Source organism: Scomber japonicus, chromosome 1 (genome assembly GCF_027409825.1).
Source record: "Scomber japonicus isolate fScoJap1 chromosome 1, fScoJap1.pri, whole genome shotgun sequence".
Classification (NCBI taxonomy): domain Eukaryota; kingdom Metazoa; phylum Chordata; class Actinopteri; order Scombriformes; family Scombridae; genus Scomber; species Scomber japonicus.
The window spans coordinates 11589642-11616419 of record NC_070578.1 but is presented as its reverse complement, the minus strand read 5'-3'; the positions used below and the strand labels follow the sequence as shown (position 1 = coordinate 11616419).

Genomic DNA, 26778 nt, shown 5'->3' with positions numbered 1-26778 from the left:
CAGGGGAACCACTGGTAAGCTGAGGCTGCATGACAGAGGGAAAATAAAAAGAAACACAAAACAACTCCACCACTGATTATTAAAGGGGGACTCGTCACAAAACAACGCTGAGAATAGAAGAAAGGCTGTGTCGTCACTCCAAACAGTGCAGATCTGTTTTCGTGTGAGCGCGTGTGTGTCTACGCAGCATAACCCTTAACAGACGGCCCCTGTCCAGATCCATCTAAGTGTAAAATCTATCTAATAACATGCACAATCACAACAAGCTTCCCATCATGTCAGAATGAGATACATCACAACATCACAATGGATAATTGCACACCGATGGCCAATGTATGTCACAGTTTAGAAAACAGCCTCTCCACGAAGGGGGACTAACCATGGCAGCGGAGCATTGATCCATTGATCCACGACCAAGAATTCAACCCCCGGCCTAATGTGGTGCCGCTCTGTGGTCTTGTATGCCTATTATATTCACACAAACAAGCTCCATACTTCTAAATCAATGCCCTGTTCGCCCTCTAACTTGATTTTTAATCCCTTTGAATTGCTTGTTTTGTTCACTACATCATCTCAGAGAAACCAGTACTAATAATATCACTATTTGAATACATTTGATGTTAATATTTTATTCTGGCTGAATAATGGAAGGGTTAAAAGCTCTGTCCTCACCACAGAAAACCAGCTACTTATGATCCCATAACATATCGACAAAGGGATTAGCGATGTAATCATCCAAGTGATACACTCCTCCCACAGACACACACACCATGGTTGTCATCCTTATGCAGATGAAGACACTATTATGTGTGCTCCATATGGACAGAAACATGTGACAAAATGTGATCTATGTGCACTGAATTGTAGTGGCCATGCTGTCCCTGGGTTTACACCTTCCTTTTTCAGACTCCTGTTCATTGTAAACTTTCAATTCAGGTTTCAGTGCAAACAGTAATAGCTATTAAGCTTGCTTGAGCAAACAACCTTAATCAGCACAAGTGTAATTTTGTTTTTATAGTGAAGAAACAAAGTGCGATGTGATGTTCTCACAGGAGATTTATATTTGTACAGCTCCATAATCTGTCGCTGCTACTCAAGCAAAAACTCTGGACTTCCTTTCATCCAATGTTTAAACAACATAATGATGCCAGGAAAAGTCCACTTTGCAACTCTACTTAAGAAAAGTCAGCCAAAGAATGAATGAATAAATGAGGCATGGCGGACGTGTAGATGACCAGTGAAATACACACATTGACATGTCATAATATTTACATATTAGCCCACGGATCATTGCTAATACAAGCAAAGAAACACTGCAGTGGAAGCCAATATTTTGTGTCGTGGTAACATTGCAGCTCAAGGTTTTCTCATTGTTTTTCAATACTGCGAACCAACACACAAGATTCCTATTATCTCCATTGTATTGGAATGATGGCAGAAACCACACGGATGGATGTCTGTATCTGTGATACAGTAGGTGGGAGAGGTTTTTATTTTCTAAATTAGACGAAAGTGCCCTTTAGGTTTAATGCTCAAAGTTTTCACTGATTTAAAGTAACAAACTTTGCTGCCCCCTGCCACCCTTCAATTTAATGCCACAGACACCTGAGCAAAAACTCTGTGGTGGTATTAATTGTTTAGAAAAATGGACAGGACACCATCTTTATGAACAGCATTTGACATCAACACAGTCAAACTATATTTTTTTAAAAAAAGCTCCACTTGTGAACACTGAAGACTGCAAACATGACCAAATAAATGAGAGAGGATATGAAGCAAATAGCAGTAATGTAAGAGTGAGACAGGAACTGAGAGCTGAGAGCTGAGGACAGAGGTTTGCTTGATAACCTTGTGTTATGTGGCTTTGCAAATAGACTATAAACACTACTAAGTGTACTGAGAGAAGATACATGCACTCAGACAAGGGGACTGGTCGTGTCATCCCATGTGCGTAATGTTCTCGTTAGAGATATGGCGAGATAATCTCTTTTAAGTCCGGATCTTGAGACAGCACAGCAGCACTTCTGTATACTGGTTGCAAAAAAAAAAAAAAAAACATTTCCTGCCACTGATAATATTTTGAGTCAGGCTTATAGTGTAAGAACACAAAGTCACTGACACACTGCTCAATTCGTGTAACAACACGAGTTGAGCCGGTAACTCAGACTTCATACAGATTTATCTGCGATGGAGCATTTCTTAACTTAACCGCAGCTCACATTCAACTGAGTCAAAGTCAGCAGCCGAAATGTTTCAAAAACTCAACATCAAGACTCAAGATGACAGGGCTGCCAGGTGAAAACGCGGCAAGAAAAAAGTCGTCAACTTTAACCCCAAAGTCTGTCAAAACACACACATTTGTAACTTAAACATTTCGACTTGCATCGAAAGCGGTTGTGAAATGTGAACATTTTTGGCTAAGAAACACGTCTTTTAACGTTTTTTTAATTGTTAAGCACAGCAACATTTCACCTTTTCTTTGTGCGGTGACAGCGTGGTGTTACGGTTTCATGAGAGAGCTGCTATTTTCTTTATTAAAACACAATTTGAGTCTCTTACCTGTGACAGATCTTAAACCACGTCCCAGAGATGGATCAAGGTGCCCGTGCTCCTTCTCCCAACTGTCCGCGCGCTTACTGCTCCCCGCGAGGACGCCCCTCCTCCATCTGTCCGTCACGCGCACACCCACGCGCCGGCACAGCACTCCTTCACACGTTTTTTTAAGAAATCACATTTTAATACCGAACTTTCGGTTATTTTTTAACGGTATTTTTTTTGTATTTTTATTATTATTGCTTTTACATTATGTACTGTTACCATATGTTGAATGTATCAACCAATAGAAAGTGACGTCATGCCTATCTTTATTTTTACTATCATGGTCAAGTGTTTTCTGCTACTGTAGCGACGTTGTCTATAAAGAGAAGGGAGGGGAGGACAAAGAAGCCCTCCCATGTCTCACACTTCTACTTTTCATATCTAATTATGATCGCAGTATGTGCTTTTTATGATGAACTAATAACATTTTAAGAGTGTGTGTGTGTGTGTGTGTGAGTGAGTGAGAGAGAGAGAGAGAGAGAGAGAGAAGCAGGACTATATCTTCACACGTGGTTTCATTGTACTGTTTTTATTGCATGAATTGTAATAGCTGCAGAGATGGGTACAGTTGGGTTTGAAGCCTTCCTGCGGTGAATATAGAGATGGTAAAGTGGACATTCAGATGGCACGGCTAACATCATTCACCTTTCTCCCGGTCCGTCTACCACAAGACCAGCGCTTATATACTGCATTTATTTAAACCGCTTTTAAAAAACCGTAGCACTGAGGAGTCGGGGAGGGGAGGGGCAAAAAGAAGAATAAACTAACTAACACGCATTTCAACACCAAAATCTAAAAGTTTGTAAGTTAGTGCATGGATGTGCTTTTCCGTCTGAACATGTAAGATAAAACTCACTCAGGTGTGAGCATGTTGTCCATAATCATGTATAATGTGAGGTGGTATTATTGCTGGCTCTTTGTTTCATATTCCTGTGGGTGGATTTGGGGGTGACATTTGGGATAGAGACAATAAGAGGATTGTGGTGTGCTTTGGTGTATTACTCCCTCCAGCAAGTACTCAGCTTAACATGTTTTCTATGTGCAGCTGCTCGTTCACTTATGAGTCAAACACAAAAAAGAGAAGAAAGAATAACGCAGAGATAAACCAAATCAAATGCAGTATAAAAGCCCAAACTCTGTGTGGACTCAGACTGGAGCGATGACTCCATCTAGAGGTTAAGTTGTTGTACTGCAATGACAGAGGGGGATTGACATATTGTGTTGAAGATAATTTATAAAATGAAATGAAAATCGACTCCCTTTTAAAGTAAGTAGACCAGCCACGTATTAAAACAAAATTCTCACCATTAACTAGTAAAATGGTCTCTCAAACGTTTCAAAGTAACTTGGTCACTCAACTGTCACTGAAAAGAAAAAAAAAACAAAAAACAACCCAATAAAATAATAAAGGTGGCATTTTGCTGTACCTCAATATACCTCTACCCGCCCCCCCCACCCCCCCCACCCTCCCAGCAACTTATCCTATTTCAATATAGGACTCAAAGATATGGGCTCTATGTTAATAATACACATATCCATACTATGTTCATATAATTAATAAAAAAATAAATACATTTAACAAATACAAATGATTTTGTAGTAGGTAGATTACCAGAGAAACAGATTATCACCCACAGTTGTATTATTAACACTTTTTTTTTTTGCTTTCAAGTGTAGGATTTTTCAATAAAATCATAATGACCCCTTATGCTAATTTTAAACCAGTCATCTCAAAGCCTCTACGTCGGTGTGGCTGTGCTATTGAGCTGGGTGAGAGATCAGGCTCCATCCAGTCGTCTATAGGGCTGTACGTGAGCATTGGCTCACTCAAGGCTAAATGTTAACACTGTTACACACTCACAGAGAGCAACCAGGAGTAAACGTTGATGCTGATGATTTATGTTGGCAATGGGACCCAAACCAGCTTTTGGCTTTTGCCAAAAAAGTTGCGGGCACAGGATGTGTACGTTTACATGTCTTCAATCGGTATATCTTGTAAAAAGGTCATATGAAATAATTTCCTTTTACTTGTGTCTAGTGTTTTTGTTTTGTTTGTTTTTTAAGCTTTTTTTTGCTTTTTTTTTGCATTTGCGGTTTTTTATACAAATCTTTGTATAACCTGTTTTAGACATAACAAAACAGATTAAACAAACAGAAAAAAAATCAACCAACGGAAAGAAATCTCATGCATAAGTTATATCCCACTCTTACTGATTGCATTTGTCAGTTACCATCTTTAAAAAAATCAGTGTACATGTTGTTCATCATTTGTTTTTTGTACATTTTAAGCCATTTGCCTTTTTTCGTCTTTTTTTTTGTTGTTTTTGATAAAATTTTGGATCCTATTTTCGTCTGTGAAAAGTACAGCCAGCCGTTCCACGTATTGCTCCAGAGTAGATTCCAGACACCCGACCTGTCTATTCCTGTACAGCAGGAGGCGCAAGAGGCATGTAGTGTAGGTGCTGGCTGTGGAAGGGGGAAACCGCTCCGTAGAAGAAGCATGTTGGGAAGCAAATGAGCAACTATCCTTTATGATTTCAGTTCAAGGTCTGAGAAATTAGACCTCATTTCCTAAAACAATTTTTTTTTGTTCTTTTTTTTCCCTCTCCTGCTAGAAATTGTTGCTTGTCACCCCGAAAAGCTTGACAGAGAGACAGATACTGTAGAAGTTTTAATACTACTAACAACCTCCCAAGGCTGGAGTCTGGCAGCAGAAGTGGGACAGTCAGTCAGTTGCAGACAAGGAAGGGGTGAGGGTGTGTAGGGGGGGAGGGGGCAGGCAAGGTCACCCCTATCTGCAAAGGTCTTCTTGTGTAGTGTCTCGCACATTTTTCCTCTTCTTGCTGTTGCCCTGTTGGTGTGGCTTGTTGCTCTGATGACTTTTGGTATTGGAGGAGCTCTGCTGCGCGTGGTGGCCGCTCTTTTGGTGGGAACGAGACATCCTGGCCTGGGGAGGAGCATAAAGGCAAGATGAGTGTAAAGGCAAGATGAGTGCAGGATTATTGACTGGGTTCTTAATAAAACAGCCTATTGATAGTGGAGAAGTATGACAATAATGATCTGGTTTTAAAGCTCTGTATCAATTATTCTTCCTAAGCAAACACCATAAAATATTTTACAGCTATAGGAAATGGCCTATTTCCAAAGCATACCTTTCCTCCCTTGTTGTTTCCAGGTGGAGTGCTGGTAGTGTGGCTCTGTGTCCGGTGATTAGTGACGACTGCAGACTTTTCTCTGTGGGTGCTGGGGCCCCGACCAGACTGCTGCTTGGCTGTCTTACACGGCGTGCCATCAGAGTCCTGTGGAAAACCAAGAATGTGATGTAACAACCTGCCCTCTTTTCACATCAGCTCACTGTGCTTAAATATACACATAATGCTTTGAAATGGACATCACTGTTATAGAAACCTCCAATTTCTAGTCTAGTCGAAACAAAAGCAGGGAGTTTGGAGTTTGCTGTACAGTAACTTAATCAGGAGGTATGTGATTCATGTAGCAAGCAATCTAGAGACTAAAAGTACTGTATTTGTATCAATTTATCTATGTAGAAGTTTTTAAATCAATCTTAAACTAAATAGTATTTGAAAAACTGCTAACTGCTACAGATATATGCAATAGTGTAGCATTTGAGGGATGTGTGTGGGTCTGTGTGGCTTCGGTACTGACCGCATCGCTGGAGCTGGAGGATGAGGTGGAGGGCGACAGCGGGGAAGATGAGGGAGATGAGCGCAGTGACGGGGATGGAGAGGAGGAGTTGGAGGAGGTTTTGCTGTGAGGAGCAGACGGTAGTACCACAACGTCGTCATCTGGAACGTTGTTGTTGCATTCATCGAGTTGTTGGGACTCAAAGAGTGTGACGTCATTTCCTATAGGAATGCAGACACAGAGGTGAAGTTAGTTGAAACAGGACTTCAAGAGATGTTTTATAAATTCAAAAGAAGCTTAAAATCGTTTGAACGTACTGTTGAGTGTCAGCTCGTTCTGAGACTGGCTCCCCCAGTTTTTTCTGATCCATTCCCTGTACTCGTCCACTTCCTGAGTCACCCGGATTATTCGGCCCAGTATGCTGCCATGCGATATGGAGAGACGTATGCAAGTGTTTATACAGCAGTGTGAAAGCACAACATGTTACTGGTATTTCAGTGTGACACACAAAGCTAACCCTGACTGAATATTACAACACACTGACTGGCTGTAAAGAAAGAAACCTTACCTTTCCATCTCATTATTGGGGTAGTACTTGGCAATGGGTGACACAGCGTGGCTGAGCACCACATAGGCGTAGTCGAATGCCTGCTTCACCTGCATGGCACCGTATGAACTCCGGCCGACATCATTGTCTATTGGACGCAAGACAGATGATCAGTTTGTGTAAAATATACTTGACACACCTTTGTTTTAACTGTGAGCAGCAGCAGGAACAAAGCGCTGTGACTAAGAGAGAGAGAAACATACCTGGCTGTAGTGGGTCCTCAATGTAGAGCATGGAAGGCCTGTAACCGTCCATCATGTTCTTCTGAACTTCATCTTTGGCAACGTAGCAGCCTCCATCTTTTATCCTGATGCCTGTTTTCAGGTAGTTGAAGTGGCGACCGTAGAGCTCAAAGAATTCAATGAGCAGTACGCCGATGTTCATGTTGGGATTGCAGACATCGTCCCTGTAGTGTAGCTGAAGAACACAGTACAGGTTTGTTGTCTGAATTACTACAAATGGCTCAGACTGTGGACCAAATCCGGACAGAATTATTAAAACTATCATGCTACATATACATGGCAGCCTAACAGTCTTGTTTCACTGAGAATAGTTTATGACTATATGTGGATTTTTTTCCACAGAGTTGTCGGTATGAATCACAGAGTACATCTTACCTGCAGGAAGCTGACAGCCATGAGGAAGAGACTGTAGGAGCCGATTCCTCCAGTGAAAACCTCATTAAGGTCCCTCTGCAGTAGGAACTGCTTCAGCACCAGCACCAGGTAAGGCAGCACAGGGTATTTCTGTGGGACAAAAGGACAGATACAGCAAGGACATGATGAATGCATTTTGAGGTCTACAGCACCCTCTAGAGGGAAATAGTGGAGCTTAAAAGATCCAGGGTCTTTATTGGTCTGATAACTAATGTATAAAAAGGAACAGCCAACTTGATACTTTCAAAACTTATTACAAATATAAATTAACATCTTCTTGCATTTGACAGTGGGTTATGAATAATTAAGGGTCCTGTTTTTGTGGAAGTGCAATAACAGCAGTTAAGTATTTTCCTGGCTTTTAAATTTGCTCTTCCTGTCTCTGTGGGGTTGTTAGGTACCGTGGCGCTGCATACTGTACCTCTTTGAAATCCTTGATGAGCAGAGCAGCTTTAACGCCACTTTTCACATTGAAGCTGATGTCCACTTTGACCTCAGTGAAGGAATCAGTCAGTTTGATGATGGGAACCTGGGAATACAAGATACACACTTTCAGACAGGAGATCACTTACACACACACAATTACACACAAATCCACTTCTGGCATTTGCCTTGATGTATATACCTGTGCACATGCAGTGTAGTCAGAGTTATAAGGCTGTCACAACAGCTAGTACTAATGTGATTTAGAGCATGTATAACTAACTAACTGACAGCTAACATTAAAGAGCTAACATGTCAGCGTCATACTGACTCAATGACAGATTGATGATTATTTATCATAACAGCTAACACATTCTGGTATTTGTACTTAAGGATTTATGTAGTGCACAGCTGATAGACAGTCAAACCTATACAAATATCACAGTTAAGTAATCATAATAATAACAATAATAATAATAATAATAATAATAATAATAATATGCTGAAAATAACAATATTGCTTCCTGATTAGGTGAGAAGAATTACTGGGTAGAAGAGAACTATCCTCCCACTAGAAATGATTGTCCAAACTTATTTCATTTGGTGTAGCTGTGAATGAAAACTGTAAATAGGTAATAAGTCAAAAATCTTTAGTTGTTGAGAACAGATAAAAGTGTTGAAAAGAAATCTGAAAAGAAAACCTGCAATCTAAAATATTGTGTATTTGGTTCCTATTAAACGTATTAAATCCACTGTCTGGAAGAATCTTATAAAAGCAAATTACTTTAGCAACACAGTGTACACTTGCGAGTCAGTTCAGTCTTACCGTTGCCTTGTCCAGAACTTTAATGGAGTTCTCATCTGCAACATTTCTCTTCCGGAGAGCCTCTTCCAGCGTCCAGAGTGGGAGAGTCTCCCACTTCCCAAAAACCACCAAGTCAATGTCACTGGAGGAAAGAGAAAGAAACAGCAGGTAAACACGTATGCTCATTCTTCCTCACATTGCAAAGTGTTTACTTAAAGCTTTGTAATAATGAGTCAACGGACAAACAGTAAAACAATTATAAAAAGCATTTTCTACATCAGCCATTTTTAAATATCCTCCACATGGTCACACAAGCATTGCAGAGAGGTGGCTTTATGCCCCTCTGGTGGATATTTAACTAACTTCAGCCAGAACTTAAGAAAGTTAGCCAATGAGTGAAGTAGGTCAGTGTGTGTGTGTTCACTAAATACAAGCATTACTTTGAAAAAAAGACACACAAGTACATGTGCGCACAGAGTAAATCATCTGTATTTTGTAACTTAACTAAGAGCAGACAGAAAGAGAAACACAGAAACAGTCAGTCAGAAAATCAAAAGCACACACCACCCACGGACACGAATGCATCCCTACAAACAGCTTAGTTACATTAGTCGTGGACACAGTGTCAACTAATCCAAGTGACATGTATTTGTGTCTGTGTTTAGGAGTTGATTGTTTGGTGGTGGTGTTGTTGTTGTGTTCAAGTGGTCAGCAATTTCAGGCCTCCGAATTAAGTTTTAAAAAGGATACAGGATCAGCTGCGCTAAAAATGACTAAATCAGCTGATCCTCAAAACACAAGCAGACGAGAGGAAGCACGCTCTCCATAACCCGGTTAAGTATTTTTGGTCAGAGTTACAGTTTGGCAAAGATCAAGAGAGCAAGTTTTAATCTTTGGGCTGGTTCAGGAAACCAAGTGGCTCACCTTGTTGGCAGATAAAGACCAGTGCTGAAGCTCCCAAACACTTGGACCTGGAGAGACAAGACAAATAGTTACACACATATATAGAGACACACATTTGATTTTCCCATGCCAAGCTTTACCACTACCAAAAAAAAAACCTGTTCTCTAAGCTGCACAAATATTATTATTCCACAGCTTAACACGTTGTTGACTTTATGACAAGTTCAAACAAACCTAACAGGTGTGGTACAAAAACTACCTATCAGGAGGGAGAGAAAGTGTAACTTGAGTAGTTTTAAATCACTTTTACAAAAGGGAATTAAGACCGGAGCTTAAAAAAGCACATGTTCTTTGTGTTCGTGTTGCAATGATGGGGAAACTAACTTCTAAAGAAATGAGGATTTGCAACTTGTTTACATACAAAACTCTCCTTTAAATCGCTGATATCCTAACCTGCACGCTATGGAAGTGATTGAAATAACTCCAACCTTCCACCTTTTAAACCTCCCAGTGAGCAGCACACAAATTGGTGTCTGAACAGAAATAGACTTAAGCCTTGACCCCCCCCCTCCCTTAAACCTCCTCCCTAAATCCTGCATCAAGCGGTAGTATAAACTCTAGTGTACAGCGCAGTCACATGTCCGAGGCTAAGCTGATTGCAGAGCCGTGTTTGTGAATGAATGAATAGTAAGTCCTGAACGCTTCTGTTTCGGGTGAGGTAACTATGGGTGGTCTCAAAACATTTTCTGTCCTGAGATGAACTACAGCAGAGAAGCTTTCCATAATACGTCCTGGAACGGCTGATTGAAACAAGCTTCCATAGATAGCTGGCAAGTTCTTAATTCAGTGAAAGACTATGGAAACAGTCCAAGGTGTCTGGTGGATGTCTGGGCGTCTAAGCTCATCAATTAAACTAGCATCACACTGAGTGTATGACCAAGTTGTCCTTGCTCACTCCACCGGCCGCAGTGGAAATGGAATAAAGCTCGGGACGGTGCTGTGCTCTTTAATTTAGGAGCTGCTAAGCTCAGAGCACACAGACTTTCAAGCACAATGCTCTATCAGCAGGATCAAAGTCAGTGGGTACAAGAATGCCTGAAGTGTTGCTGATAACATGACCACAACAGAGTACTGTGCAGTGGAGAGATGGTAGAAAAAACCAGGAGGAAGCTTTATGAAAGGCTGGCACTTACAGTCATTTGCCTGATATCACATACGACCTGGTGTTTATAAGTGTGACTACTAAAGGCTGTAAATTACAGAGATCGTTGTGTCCAGAGTAGTCTGATCACAGTGCTGAACAAGAGCAAATAAAAAACACTGTTCAGTGTATAATTTAGCTAATTTTACTATTCTACAAATTCACTAGCTTCTGCCAAAAAATAAAGAAAATAGCCTCTAGTGATGCATGGCGTCCCTGAAAAGAGGCTTTTAGATTACAGCCGAGATTTTCTAGCAAACAGCTGGAGGCAATTCTCACCCTGGTTATCAGTGGAAAGCTGAAAAATCATGTGTGTCAAACCCTGTGATGTGGAAAACAACCGGTGTGTACCTCAGCACTTGGCCATAGGTCGTGGATGACGCCTTTAATTCTGTCCACCACCTCTAGTCTCATCTTCTCCTCCTCCGGCCGCGGGGAGATGTACTCGTAGAAGTCGCTGATCTCTTCATGTAACCTGCATGGCACACAGGACACAGCAGTGTAAGAGGGATCAAATAAACACACATTAATACACAAAGGTAAAAATATACATTCACAGTAACTAACAGAATAGACGATGAATGCTTTGATATAAACCATCTATAAATAAAACAACCAGACAAGATTCTGTTTTTTGTGATGATCCATCGAATTAAACACTACATATAATTTTCAGATAGATAATAAATAGCTCAAAAGATGCCAAATAAGACATGGCTTCATGTCATATTAAGCATCCATTTGTGACATGGTTTGAGTACAACTAATTTGATTGGTTTAATTGGTAACGTAACTTTCCTCAAACCATGTCACAAGTTGATTTTTTGAAGACAGATGTCAAGGACACCATGAACAGCAGATACTATCTTACTTACACTCTAGCAGGTTGATAGTGATAAGAACTAGAAGTCACAGAACAGGTCAAACAGTTGAGTATGTTTGTTTTCACAACTCAACGCTACAGATTTAGCCACATTTCATTTCATTTCATTTCATACAATTCAAATAGAAATCAAGTTTGTATCACTTTTCTCTGTCTCCTTTGATAGGCACTGAAATAAGAATGAGTCACATGTGCTTTGTAATGGGGCTAGACCAGCTAGGCAGATCTACAGCTGATGAGTATTTGTACAAGCTACTTCTAAAGATATCATAATGTGACAAAGGGTGCTGCCAAAAAAATGTCAACCTGCCCTTGGTAAATAGGTTTTTTAAAAAGAGCAGGAGTGGCTGAGTTCTCTGAATAGTTCCTTTATCAGGTGCAGGTAGATTCATGTCCATCACTAATATCATTGGTCCCAGGAGTAGGTGTCGTCTACTTGTGCAATGACATTTCTCGAGTTCAACAGGTATATTTCACCTGCTTTAAAATCAAGAGAAAAAAATACTCCTCCACACATGGACTGACCTTTACTGATAGGAAGTTAATAATTACTGAAAACCAAGGAAAGAGTGAAAAAATAATAAAAGGTTTGTCTTTAAAGAAAAGCTTTTACCTCCCCGTAAGCGCAGCTGTGTGTTCAACCATTTCTTTTTGGTAAGAGCAGAGTAAAAACCAAACAGTAACCCCTGCTGTGACACAGAGTAATGTTAGTATGGAAGTTCTACTCTGTAAAGTCAAGTTGAGCGAGAGCACCGCATTCGTCCTTGAAACAGATCGCTCTGCCCACATGCAATGACCTTTTCACTGACCAGTTTGTCTACATAGCCTACACGTAGACGGAGGGACAAGTCTCTGTGGGCGGACAAAAAAGAACACAAACACACGTGCATGTGCACAAACAACCATATAAAGCCAGAATTAGGCTAATAACAGGCTTGTTCCCGTTGGCAAACCACAGGAGTAGAGAGGAGGAAAAAGATATTTCTGAGTTCATAAATAATACAAACGAAAGCACAGTAAGCTGGACAAAAGAAACAGGTCCAGCTATCAACGCTGAGTGACTGATTTTTGGATTACGCCCCAAAGAGCACTCTGTGTGTGTATATGTGTGTGTGGGGGGGGAGGGTGGTTGTCATAGGCTACTTTCAGGGACAAATTTTAGGCTACAGAAAAATTAATTGGGAACGGCTTGTCCAACTGGGGGAAAGGTTGTGTCCCAATTGGTAAAATGCTGATTTTTAGGGTTAATGGTTAATGTTAGGGTTAGAGTAAATCTCTATGAATAATGTCGCCAAAAGTGACCTAGGCCAACACGTGTGTGTGTGTCTACTGTCTGGGTTTTATGTAACAAGCACTCTGACAGCAGTCAACATTGAATGGGTTTCGCCTATATGATTTGTTGGGTGTGAGAGTAGCAGAAGCAGCAGAGGAAAGCTGCTGGTCTGCAAACCATCTATGGAACACACTAGCAGGATAGCACCATCTCCTCCCTACACAAACGCTTTCATGGTGACCTTGAGAGAAAGAAAAAAAATTAAAACCGCAGTTGCTGCAGCCAGTGGTGTCACTGTAAGGCGCTGATCAGACAGACAGCGACACTGCATCAAAAAAACACACACACACACACACACACACTAGATACTACATTAGTGTCTGCATATTGCTTGAGTGGGAAGATGTAAAATAAAAGGCACTCTACAGCATTTTATATTCTAGAACTTATGAGGTTAATAGTCATATTTGCACAAAAAAAAAATTCTACTTGAAACTTTTGCTTACAAGTCTTTAATTGGCACTGATGGATGGATGTTTGAATGCACTGCAGCAAAACAAAGCCAGGATTCACATTTTGAGGTGTGGGCGTGCTGCACTCAGCTCCATGGATGTGGTCTTATGGAAATGAATAAAGAGGCCGCATCTTAAATGCATAGCTGTTGTTCCTCTGAATGCAGACTAATGCCAGGACAGACTACAGTAGTTTTACAATTAGCCTGCATCCTACACACAAGGTGAAACTTCACAAATGATCTTCTCTGTAGTCTCAAACATGCACACACACACACAATGCACCACCTCATGTAATCTCACATGATCTTATGGTGAAACAGAGGTAAATTAAATAGAGAGTGACATGGTGCTACAGCTTGCTTAATGTTCTGCAGTGAGAAAAAACAAACAAAAAAAAAACAGGAGGATAAAGGAGTCTGGATGGTTGGTGAGACATGATCAACACAGGTTGTTTGTTCTTCAGGTGAGATTTAACTGTCAGCTTTAATGTGTGTCAACAGTAGTGGGCTAGCTAACGTTAGCCTCAAGAGGTTGAATGTTTAACGTATTGTAAGTCCTGTAATGATCCAGATTTTAAGTCCTAAAGATCTAATATGTTTGGAATTTACTCGATGAGTCTGAGAGCAGTTCTGGGGATTTAAGATTGGATCTGTAAACACCTCACATTACCGGATAATCTGGGCCGAACATCAGTACCCACCAAGGTGCCCACACCACACCAGATTTTCTTCTCTAATGTCGAGAGGGATTAATCGGAGACAAATGGGCTCAAAATCTCCTGTAGTTTGAGACCGGCTTAACTAGCTGCTCAGTTTGAATGTACTGAATGTAAATACAGGGTGTGACTCAAAATGCAGATGAACTTAGGACTGAAAACAGGAGGGAGCACTCACTGGAAACAGCCAGCTGCTACCAAGTCAAACAACAACAAAAGTTTCCTGCGCTGCTTATTGTATCACGTGAATACACTGTGCTGAGCACGATTCCTTACCAACACACACACGGTGGGACATCTTCACACAGACCACGATTTTAAAAAAGTGAAATGAATGCCATTATTTCATTTGAATGACTTCCTTTGGTCATACAAAGAGAGAAAGTCAGTAGAAAATGAGTCTCTATTTGATACGGCTGCTTTAAAAAACACATAAAAGTCACTTTTATCCACTAAATGAATCAGTTTATTAGAAGTAGTGAGAAGTTTGTAGCATTACAGGACTATTCATCATATGTATTTAGATTTTTTTTTTAACTCTGATTAACATATAACAAGACTAATTCAACAGACACATAAATAGCACAGTAAACATGTTGTTTGTTTGCTCTTCTTTTTGCCAGGGAGATAGAGGCAAATAGTTTCTGTTTCCATTTGTTACCGCCTCTCCAACATCTGACAACCACTCTACATTTTAATGACTAATCTCCTTTCCTAGAGCAAACTCCAGCCTACATCACACACACACACACACACTAGCTTTCATTTAAGGGTAAAAGAAACTCAGCAGATTCTCTCTGCTGGTGCATTTGTTTTGATTTCATGGTGGATGGAAAAACCTCCCTGTAGCTCCATTTGTATCATACACATACCACAACTATAGCAGATCATTCATGTGCTGTGGTTGAATTATATGTGTGGGTGGGTGGGTGTGGGGGACATACATGATTCTGGCTTTAAGGTTCAATGTTTTTTTCAAACTTCCACAAACAGAGCTTCAAATAAAAAGAGGGTTACATTTCAAATTTCCCAGTTTGCTTCTTTTACAGCGCAGCATGGCAAACTAAAAACCCATTTTCTGAATCCCTACATCCCTGAGATATAAACATTTCACTCCACAATAGCAGCAGTAGGTTTCATTTCAGAGCAAACGGGACACTTGTGCTCTCTTGTCGTCACGTGATAGGAGAAAACACAGCTCACGCCCCACCTCGCTGGATCAAATTGCATGTCTGTCTTGCTCCTGCCTAGAGAGCACATGGACTCTTGGCACAGCTTATCAGATAATCCCGCTAGCCTATATCACAGTAATGTTATGTAATCTTGTGGAACAGGTTGCCAAAGAGCTGAAGCTCCCGAAGGAGAGGGGGAAAAAAGTATATCTTTATATTGTTCTTATTTAGGATTTATTCTCCTAATATTTCTCTCTGACATGATTATTTTAGCGTCACTGTGTTGTTGCCAGGGTCCTGAGGTACTCTTACTGCTTGTACTGTTAGTGCTGTAGCAGTTAAAGCTTGTCCTGTACATATATGGCTGAAATGTGAATGGAGGATAGCAGGGAGCGAGAATGAGGTAGTAAAAGCTGTTCAATGATCTGAGGATTTAAAAAAATGGTCTTTCTCTGTCTAAGTCTAAGGATGTTCACACATGCCTTCATTTACAATGGTTATAAACATAATTAGATTCATAATTGAGCTGTTTTAACACTTGTGCCAAAGTTACATGAACATGTTGCACACTATCAGTTTTGTGCTTTCATTGTAAACTCTGACACAGCTACACTTCACAACACAAACTTACAGTTAAAGTCTGTGTTGAGTAAGAATGAATGTGTTCTGAGTTTGACATGCCACAGAAAAGTGTGTTGTTAACCACCCTGCCAAATTTGAATGATTAAAAAAAATCATCAAATATATTAAATTAGACTTCAAAGCTCTGTAAAATTCAGCCTCTTTCTCTGCTCCCAAACGCTGTGGGAGTGCCTGCCGAGTTCCCTGAAACCCCGCCCCCTACCAAGTGTCACCTGTCAATCAAAGTCACCACCTCTACCCAAAACATGGACACTACGTCTGAGGGCTTTCTGTGGCTAGCTCAGCGGCTAGCTCGGCGGCTAACTCGGCTAACTAGGGAACTGTAGACTGTAGTAGAAGTAGTAGTAGAAGAAGTAGTAGTAGTAGTGTGTGCTGAATGTATTTATATCTCCACAGCAGCAGGGGCGGGTTACGCGGCGGTGATTTTCAGACCCACCGACTAAATCCTGAACACAGAATCTTGAAACACAGTTTGTGAAGCCTAGCTCCACAATTCAAATCTAAATGGTTGAAATGCTTTTTACACCTTTTTTAGAAATACATTTATGACCTATTTAACGTGTTTAGAAGAAAATGTCTGAATTCACTTTACATGGTCTTTAAGTTTACTGAAATATTAGAAATGATTAAAAACTTCTCCTTAAGCAACTTCATCATTGATTGTCTAAGCTTCTAAAACCAACCTTGTTTTGATCTGGTACCAGTGTGGAAGTAGAACTAATGACTTTGTTTTTTTTAATTTCGTTGTAAGCTTCAATGTTGGGAAAAAAATTGAATTGATAAATCTGTGACAAGGAGCTATCGTACCGACTCGCACTATTCTTGCACAGCCTCCACATGAAGGCACCTCAACACCCTGACGAAGGAGCATAATTCAACCATCAGGCTGCTGGCAGGTGGAGGAATGGGAAGGAAAAGTTAAAAAAACAGAAAGCAAAAGATGATGTGAGACTGTGAACATAAAAGAAGGAAAAAGTAAGCGAGAGTGAGTGAGAAAGATACAGTGAGAGGTAACGAGCATTAAGGTGAAATAGAAAAGTTGAGAGAGCGAGAGAGAGCGGCAGACTGGGATGGGTGTGGTGCTGAAATGCCTTCATGTGAACGAGAGCCATCTGTTAAGTTGGGTAGGATGGAGGAAAAAGAGGTTATTGTGTCTTCACACTGGGCACTAGGATTGGCTGTAGCACAGCTTTACACTTCACTACATCATACTGTAACTGCATGTATTAAGACACAAGTGTAACATAACTGGTAAACCTGGGCAGACTGTACGTTTTTATTCATGTTGTGTCACTACACAGTATTACCTGCAACTGTTATGCTCAAACTGCACAGATCAGCTGGTCGTGATCACTTCTGTCCAGTGACAATTCCAATAAAGTTAATTCAAACAAAAAGACCTTAATATTTAATTATTGACTTCCCCTTCTAAATGAAAGGATTGTGAGCAGTGTTGTGGCCATTGTGTCCTAGAAAGAGTCCGAACATCACGGGCCCATTTTCACAAAGGCTTGAAATTTTGGGCCATGCCAACGTTTGCAACAAAAGATGCTGTTGTATGTGTGTTATGTGACACTGTTGTGACTATATGACTTTAGAGTCTATAACTAACCATGAACAGCTTCAGGTTGACAGTGTTGCCAGGAGGCAAACACGCCACATTGCACGCTACCTTTTTTAAAATTAGGACAACCACAAACAGAGGCCAGGGTGTCGGTGTCTCACAGGTGGCGGATTCGTTAATGTTTCATCAATGAACCGATCTGCGGTGCTAAGTGTTGGCCGCTGGGACAGAAAGGCTCAGGTTACACAGGAGGCCAAGCGCTGCAGACTGCCTGTGATAAGCATGGTCACGCCTGAGTGATGCAGGAGGGACTGAGGTCACAACGGGAACAGTTGGACTATAAATATGTAGTGTCAGGACTGGACTTGGAGTATCACATCAGCAGGGTTTACAGTATCAATCATACTTCCAAATGCTTCTTGTTTACTGTCCAGCTTTAACTTTTGTTTCAGCTTGCACATTTACACTACAACTAAGTTTGCATAGCTGTGGCTTAACTGCTTCCAAAGAGGAGTAGCTTGTAGTTTCACTGGTTTCAGCTCCAAAGTATTTTCCCCAAACACTGGCAAAAGCACTGGCATGTGAAGCATGTTCAAGCCTCAAGTATGACTATGTTGTTTTTGCCCTAAGTAATCAAGAGTACAGCCAATTCAGCACAAACTGTCCACACTGACCAGTTTTTTAATTGTTGTTTTCCTACATCTCTTCCAAATAAAAAGGCCACTATAAAAGGGTAAAATAACTTGTTGGCATATAAATGACTTGATGATACGGCTTTTCACGTGGCTTTTAAAATGTTTTAGGCTAATTTAGTATTTAAACTTTACCCTCTTTGTTGTGGTAGCATTCAAAATGAAAGCTGTAATATTTTGGCACTAAAGACACTAAGTGTTTTATTTTGTGGCTAAACTAACTCAGTGACACTAAAAAAAAAACAATATTATCATCATAGATGAAATGCAAAAGGAAATGTACTCTGTACACAGGCTCAGAAGGTCACAGTCTAAACACAGGCTATGAAAAAAAAAATCAGAACGCCATGTGTCGCATGCTGACTGCATCAGTCTGGAGCATGGGAAGGGTTTGGACAGGAAGAGGAAAAAAAAGAAAAACACATTCCTCACTACACATGGGAAGGCTGAGTTATGGAGAGCTGCCCACACGTGCTTTTCAGAGGGGGGCCTGTTTCACCTACAGTCCCAAGAACCAGCATGCAGGCTTCTCTCTATCTCTCTCTCTCTCTCTGCAGGCTTACACGCTTTGGCTGAGAGCCAGCTAGTGAGCAGAGAAAGAGAGAGAGGAGGGAGCGTGACAGACGTCAAAGCCAGCAGAGACTGGATGAACTACAGTTCTAATAATGGATCTTCAGTCACAGAGGTGCTATCTGTGTGCTAGCTGGGAGTCATAAATCTCCAAAAGACAGTGGCAATAAATGGCAATAAACGAATGAGCCGGGACGACTCATCAGCGAGCCACTAAACACACTCTTCATTAGCTTGCAAGTGATGTCCTGCTTCACTACTCAGAACTAGCTGCCAACACCAGGCTTCACTAAAATAAATCAAGTGCAGGTTGCTCTGTTATTATAACCATTTTGGGCCACAGAAGCAAACTGCCTCACATGAGTAAGACATTCGCCACATTTAAATGACGAGGATGTCTGAAGAAAAGAATATTAGCATTCACAGGAGCGCTAACAAAATAAGCACTGACACATTCTTTCACACAACTAATACTCAAAGTAAGGCTGGCAGACATGGCCCAAAAAAACTTTTTTTTCAAGATCGGGGACAATTCACATTTTTCCTCCTTCAAAATGCAGGGAGACTAAAACATGAGCGAAATGTCATATTTGTAGACCTTCACGTCCAACACCACTGAACAAGAACAAAGGCCTGCACCACCATGAAGGCTGTCATTGTTAAGCATATTACAAATACAGGTTATGCCCAACAGCTATGGACTGTCAGTACCAGACACGTCAAGTAGAGCACGGACATCACATTTCATCTTTTTCAGAAAAGTCCATCCACTAATTCATCTGCTCATGTTGCTTGATGTCTGCTGACTGCTAAAGTTAGCTAGCTTTAGGGTACATTAGCAGACTCCTGTGTAATAGTAAAAAAATGTTGTGAAACTTTATTTTATCCTGCTTAAAAGGGTCAGACAGGTTCCGGTTGATAAAGAATATCATTATTGTTATGTGAACTTCAGCAAAAGAATGACCTACCTGGTGCTCTAGACAGCTCAAATATTAAGTAAGCCACGTCTGATAACAATGTGCTTTTTTCACACCATAACCGACATGATAACCAGTTAGATCAGACTGACCAGAGCTGTACCATCATAGCAGGGTTCTGCCATGATGGAGGACAGGAAGAGGGGAGGACATGTCTCCTCGTTTGATGACATTAAAAGTAAAGTTAGGTTTTCTGTTGGCTTCCTGTCTCAGTTTAAAAAAGACGAGAAAGAGAGAGCTGATTGCGCCAGCGAGAGAGAGAGCAGTGATAGCAAGAATGCCGGTGAATGAAGGGAAATAAAAGGATATTTGGAGTGTTTCACAGCCGTTACAAAGAAACACACCCACATCACCACCCTGTGCCGCAATGCCTGATTTGGTGTGAATTCAACCTTTGACTACTTTGCAAACCACCCACAGACTTCACCTGTTAGCATGGATTGTTATTTCAATATTTAACTGGGTTTGTGTCACTTCTACCTGGAAATGAGAAATCAGCTGATCCAAGAACAACACTTGTGCTGATTTTACACAAACAAATGTGTTAATTTTACAGCTGTCATCTAGACTGACACTGGGAAGTTACACAGAGAGCAACAGAGTCCTCTAGTACATTAATCTGCTGCAGTACATTAATTGATTTATAATGCTTTTATCTGTTAAAAATTGATAGGAACTTTGGAACATTGCACCTTGTCTACACTAATTAAAGACCCACTACACAACACCAGGACTCAGTCCAGGAGGACAGAAATGGGCCACAACTCCCCAAGGCTACACTAACTTCCTGTGCCCATATAAAGAATCTAAATACTGTCCTACCGGACCAGAAAATGAGGTGGAAACACTCCCTTAAAACTCCAAATCTGATTGGACAGACACTGAAGGAGCTCGGGTTTCTCTCTCAGAAAGGGTTGGCTTTGTTTTGTGGAAGTGAGGTCGTGTGGAGCATGTAAACACTGATCCTTTTCCATCGTGAGGCAGGCTGCTTGCTTTGGAACCGCTAGCTTCCAGAAAGACAGGAGGAGCGTAAAACACAAATAAGCACATGCCTCTGTCTCTCTAGCCAACCCCCATGGCCAAATATAGTGTATAGTGTACAGACTGTCCCGTGGAAAAATGCATCTGAACTTACACCCCGCCTTCACCCTCTTTGGTACTTGCAAATCAAATGCAATAACAATTTGTGGAGTTCTGTTTGCGCACAGTCCGAGTCACTCGCCCTCACTGGGTTGGCAAATACAATTTTATGCTCGCATCTGAATGTATGACGGCACAAAAAAGGAAGAGCAAGTATAAACAGCAAGAAAGGTTCAGCTTAAATTCTAATGCTGTTAAAGAATCTTCAACACTTAAATATTCATAAAAGAGCTACTTAATATTGCTCTACTTCGATTTACTCTTAAAGTCAAATACTGACTTCTCATTTTTGCACTGTTGCTTTTTTTTTGGTTCTTTTTACTCTCATTCAACTGTAACATGTAGATCCACTCTCTGATTTTGATAAAACAACCCATTACATTCCCAAATCTCTCAAGCTACACAAATTTAAATGCTCAGAAATCAAACTGTAATGTCAGCAGTGAGGTGGAAAGAAAATTGGGGATTTGGAAGCAGGGATGTGTGCTAAAAAAAAGGTGTATGTGTATCATTAGGCAAAAGCCAATCGGGCATGAGAAGAGGGAGATTTGGCCACGAGAGGCTTTGCAGATTCGACACAACAGGCGTGCTCATGACCATCATATTATTCAGTGATACCACCCATAATAGCAAGGCTGACTATAGTGACTGTCTAAAGCTAGCCACCATTTGCCTGATCACAGATGTTGTACATGTGCTATTACCAACTGTGGAACTGGGTGTTTATCAGACTCCTACACATCACACATCCAGACCGTCTCGCACCAGCAACGAGACATTTCTTAAACGATTGCAGACTTAAACATGGAATTAACATAACAAAAGCAGCCTTCACAGCCACACTGATTGGACTTTACATGTGAATTTCGAAATACTCAGCTATGGAGCCCGCTTGCATTGTGAATTAGCAGAGTATGGCCAGACAGAGAGCCCTCAGTGGTGGTGAGTGTGATCGTGGCTCTGAGGTTCAGGTTCTGGTATTAGCAGAGCTAATCACTAAGGAATGTCCTTATACAAACACAGAGCTTCCATATTACTATAAATGAGGATCAACCAAACACTGAGCTCCACACTCTGGTGTTCTGCTTGTCTACACATGTCCAACAGAAAGGGGTGGTGCTGGTGGGGGACAAATCTCTGCACCTAAAAGGTCTTTACAACAGAGCCCCACCCACCAAAATTTTTCTCTCAAGTTATCATATGTTAAAGAGCCTCGAGGGGGAAAGGCGGTCCCCTGATTACAAATTAACAAATGTCTTGAACATTTATTATAGCTTGTGACTTAATACTGTTGCTTAATATTAGAGGACTAACTAATACGAAAAACGGCGCAGGCTTAGATAAATGTACAAACTCCATCTCTCTCTCTCTCTCTCAAATCTCACACTCAGTGAATGAAGCGGGGCTCTGGTTTGTGAGCGAGTCACTGAATCACTCACTGAATGAAGTGGAAGCATGGTTCATGAACTGGCAGAAGCTGAAGCACATGAAGCATGAACTGCAGGATCACTGACGTTGGCATTAACTACACACCCTGCCTTTCAACTGATTTCATGATAAAAGTCTCGCCACTCTGTTGGATTTGATTTGCGCATCTCTACCTGTTGACATCACACAGGGCTCAGCACACAGAAAAGAGTTAGCATTGAAATTATACTTCACTCAAAAACTATAGTAATAAACACTCAGCCCCTGTAAGTTTGAAGCATGCCTGTAATCAAGTTTCCTCAAAAGCAACAGCTGTGATTAGATGACATTAAACCAGTTTCAATGTTTTTAAAAATATTCAAACATGTGTTCACTGTTTAAAACAGTATAAAAATCCCTCATGCATCTATATGTGCTCAGTTACGTTTCAAACATAACAAAAAACATCTGAAGGAAGCCAAACATTCAGCCATAATTTGAGAATACAATGTGTGTTTTCATTATTCGTTACCATTTTGATACTTTTACAATGTAAAACTTGTCACCACAGCTGCTGTTCTTCATGAAGGAGCAATCTTGGTTTCATTAGAGGCATATTCTGATTCGCCAGCTTGGTTGAGACTTCTTTGGTACCCAAACACAATGCCTGCAATCATCCAACAATATTGTGTGAGTGTTAAAGAAACACAACTTCTTGTTTGTGGATGATTTCAGTCACTGTGAGTGTACTGATTGTTTCTCACTGCAGAGTTCAACAAGTTTGCCCGACACTCCTAACTTGATTTCCTTCGATATTCTGGCAGCCTGATACCTGTGAGTTTGAGGAGGCACATGAAGTCTCACAATAAAGTGTTAACTCTTGTTCAGGGTGACAACAGAGAATGTCACAATTTGATTCATGATTCAAAAATCGATCCCTAATTGAATGAACAGAAAAGGGAGTAGTTTTTTTAGTCTCTTACTCGAGTACGCTGTGTACTAAACCTTCACTGGTGACCTTATTCCACTGAAATACAATATGAAACATAACTGGCAGATATAAATGACCTGCAGCTTTTTGATTTTAAAACATTAATATCATGATTTAATTGCAGTATTTCACAGTCTTCTGTCTGTGTGAGAGTAATGAAAATCAAGTGTAACATACTGACCAACACCACTGATTAAAAGTCTTTTATAAAAACAGAAGTGGGTGTGTTCACTCTGGAGGAGGAGTGCTCCACTGTGTTATTAACATTTATGTCTCCAGCAGAGAAGACCAGCCTCTCTGCTACAATGTTGCAGAGGAAACACAGTAACTGAATGATGGTGTTCAATGTACTCACAATATACAATGGCTTACCAGTGCATCCTGGAACATGATCATTCATGTTTGTTTCAAAGGGGAAATTATTTAGTCATTAAACCAAAAAAGTTGCCCAACCACTGCCTTTCTCTAAGACGAACTACAAGCTAACTCTAGCATGTGCATGCTAGAGACTGTCCAGGCATCATCCTCACTGGTGAATCCCACCTTTTCCATTCAATATTAAAGTTTATTTACTAACTTCTACAAAATCTATTTGACATTTGTGTATAGATTCTGAATTGTAGAAGATAAAAATCATGATTCTTACGTGAATCCGTTTTTTCAGCCACCCATAGGTGGCAACCTGTTACCACCTTTTTCCTTTTCTAGACTTCTCTATGTACACTATCTGTTGATGACTGAGCAGCATACTCAAATATGCACTTTTCCTAGCAGTATAAAAATGAAGGTGTGCTGTGTTGACAGGTTTGAAACAGAGCTTCCTACAAGTGGTACACCTTCAGCACTGCTCTGCATTCATACAGTGACACCAAGAGAACACTATCTTTACAAACTGAGAGCTGTATGTTAATTACTTCATTTGGATATTTAAAAAACGGTAGAAAGAAAAGGCAAATGGTTAACCCTCCAAGCTGTTTGAATATACATACATACATACATCATCATCATGCATTTTTTGAAAAGTTACCTAGAACTCAAAAGTACAGGAAGAATCAACTTGCATCTGGTACATAGTTAGTTTCATATTGATAATCCACGTGGTGTTCTTTTAAAAGTGCTCAGCTTGTTTTCCACACCCTTTAAAGTGGTGAGTCACAATAGTTGTTTAATTAGATTTAATGTCTGTCTAAATTAAAATAATCTGCAGCTAAAAACTTGTATAAAACTTCATAGTATTTAGAAACGTGTTAATTATGTCCGTGTGTGAGGCTCACTGTGCTAGATCATGGCAGTGTCACATGTAACTTTACAGAGTTATCCAACTGTCTACTCAATGGGTTACGAGGGAATTGGAAAGTGGGTGGGGTGAGACTGACAACTCAGTCATCCCCCCGCATGACATCTCAGTGTGCAGGCGTTAAAAGAATCAACCAACTCAGTTCACACATGGGATGCCCTGAAACAGACTCACGCCTGCTCGATCCACAGTGCACCAGCCCCAGTAAAAAATCAGATACACGAGGGCTCACTTCCTCTGTGGGAGCGCCTCCGCTACCAGCAGCGAGTTTTCAAAAAAAATGAGCCGGTCAATCTTGAATAAACTCTCTCTTACCCAACAATTCCTTCAGAGTAGTTCCTCGCTTTCCATGGCGTGCCCGTGTAATCATTGTAGCCTCCTGTGTTGGAGCCGCTGTCACTGTTCAAGAGGCTGGAGTTGAATCCGAAAGTACTAGCTTTGTTGTCTCTTTTCCTTTTGTTGGGGTGTCCGTCCGTCAGCCCCCTCCAATGCACAGCGACCCCGCCGCCCTGCTGCTGCTGCCCCCCTCCTCCTCCGCCGACACCGCCCCTGCCAGCGGCTCGGTTGTTGTGGTTGCTATTGGTTTCTAGTGGTATATAGTCCCGCTGTTCCGTTATTTCTGCGTCCCCCATTGAGGTCGACATCCCCTGAGTCCTGGCTTCCCCGCTGCCGGTGTTTGAGTCAAGTGCTCCGTTTCTGCTGGTAAGGACGGCTCCCGACGCCCCGTTCACGGTCGCTTTCAGGCTCGACACGGTCTGAGGTCCGGCGGTGTAGCTGTTATTCAGATGCAAGTAACCGAGTCCCTGTGTCGTCTCCCAAATCTGCATCCACAGGTTGTTAGCTGGTCCGCGTTGTTCTGGTTGAAACCAGGCAATTCTTGGATCCATCAAACGACAGTAGGCACACCGCCCCCCACCCCACCACCACCACCGAGCAGCGCTCAGCTCGTGTGCAGCTAGCCAGGTCGCTAGCTAACGTTAGCTAGCCTGCTATAGCCTCGTTATAGCTGCCCGTTACTTCTACAATCCAGTATAAAAAACACGCTCCGTAAGTAGTGACTATACTCAGTAGTCAGACAAATTCATACACAGGAGACAAGACAAGAGTGCGAGTCAAGTGTTAAAAATGATATCTGAGGCCAAAGTTGCAGGTGAAGGCTGTGGAAGCGTGTTGCGGCTGCCTGTCGAAGAGCCTCTCTGACCCTTTTTCCTCCGGACCTACGTCCCTCAATGGCGGAGTGAGCGTTGCTACTGCGCATGTGTGGGGCGAGTGAAAAAGGAGGAGGAGGGGGGGGGCGTGGAAACAGTTGTTACGCAACAGACAACTGTTTTATGTTACATAATATCTGATTTATTATTCTCTCATTAAAGTAAAATGGACAAGGTGTAAGTGTACAACAATATTTACCCTCCTACCGATTCTTAAACCACACAGATGTATGCACTGTACTCGTCTTCTAGCTTAAAAGTTTATGTTACGCTGTATTTAACGTAATTCTTACGTTTACTCACCTTTTTAAAAAAAATAATTTGAAAGAAAACTATCCACAATGTAAACAATAATACACAAATACACATAGCCTACTAGACTGTGTTAAAAGGATTGGAGGTAATAGGTGGGCCATATAAATTCCCAAACGAACTATTACTAACAATTGTTTTCATTATCACTTTTCTCAGCATTCATTGCACTATTTGTATCCTATGTAGAGTCCACACAACTGTTTCACATGTGTATAGTCATTTCTTACATATATATATACATATATATATATTTCTGAAGACTGTTGGTGTTATTTTGTGTATGTACGATACGAGCCACTAAATCGCAGTCAAATCCTTGAATGTGTAGCTAAATATACTTGGCCAATAAAGATGATTCTGACTGATTGTCCTGCAGAATTTTTTTTTTTTTAAAAACATGACAATTTCTCAAAGCCCAAGGATGACATCTTCAACTTGTCTGTCTGCCTTAAAAAGATATTCAGGTTACTATGATATAAAACAGAAAACATCATGTCCTCACTGAGGTGGTGAGATCAGTTCATTATTTCTGCTTGGAAAATAATTTGATCAACTGATTACCACTAAAGCCCAATATAT

The 26778-nt window shown here is 41.0% G+C and overlaps 1 protein-coding gene across 2 annotated transcripts; it reads right to left on the bottom strand.

The window, feature by feature from the left end:
* Window positions 1–3113: 3113 nt before the first annotated feature.
* tent4b (terminal nucleotidyltransferase 4B) lies at window positions 3114–25877 on the bottom strand. Of its 2 annotated transcripts, none has more exons than XM_053317782.1 (12): window positions 24992–25877; window positions 11190–11313; window positions 9659–9705; window positions 8756–8876; window positions 7928–8035; window positions 7468–7596; window positions 7054–7267; window positions 6812–6938; window positions 6561–6664; window positions 6265–6464; window positions 5751–5897; window positions 3114–5545 (listed from the first exon to the last, which is right to left on the bottom strand). In XM_053317782.1, the coding sequence occupies exons 1-12, from the start codon at window positions 25561–25563 to the stop codon at window positions 5390–5392; spliced, it is 2049 nt and encodes a 682-aa protein (XP_053173757.1). In that variant the 5' UTR covers window positions 25564–25877; the 3' UTR covers window positions 3114–5389. The 2 variants fall into 2 exon arrangements, with proteins under 2 accessions (XP_053173757.1, XP_053173764.1); XM_053317789.1 differs by lacking the exon at window positions 24992–25877 and adding an exon at window positions 12335–12409.
* Window positions 25878–26778: the final 901 nt, after the last annotated feature.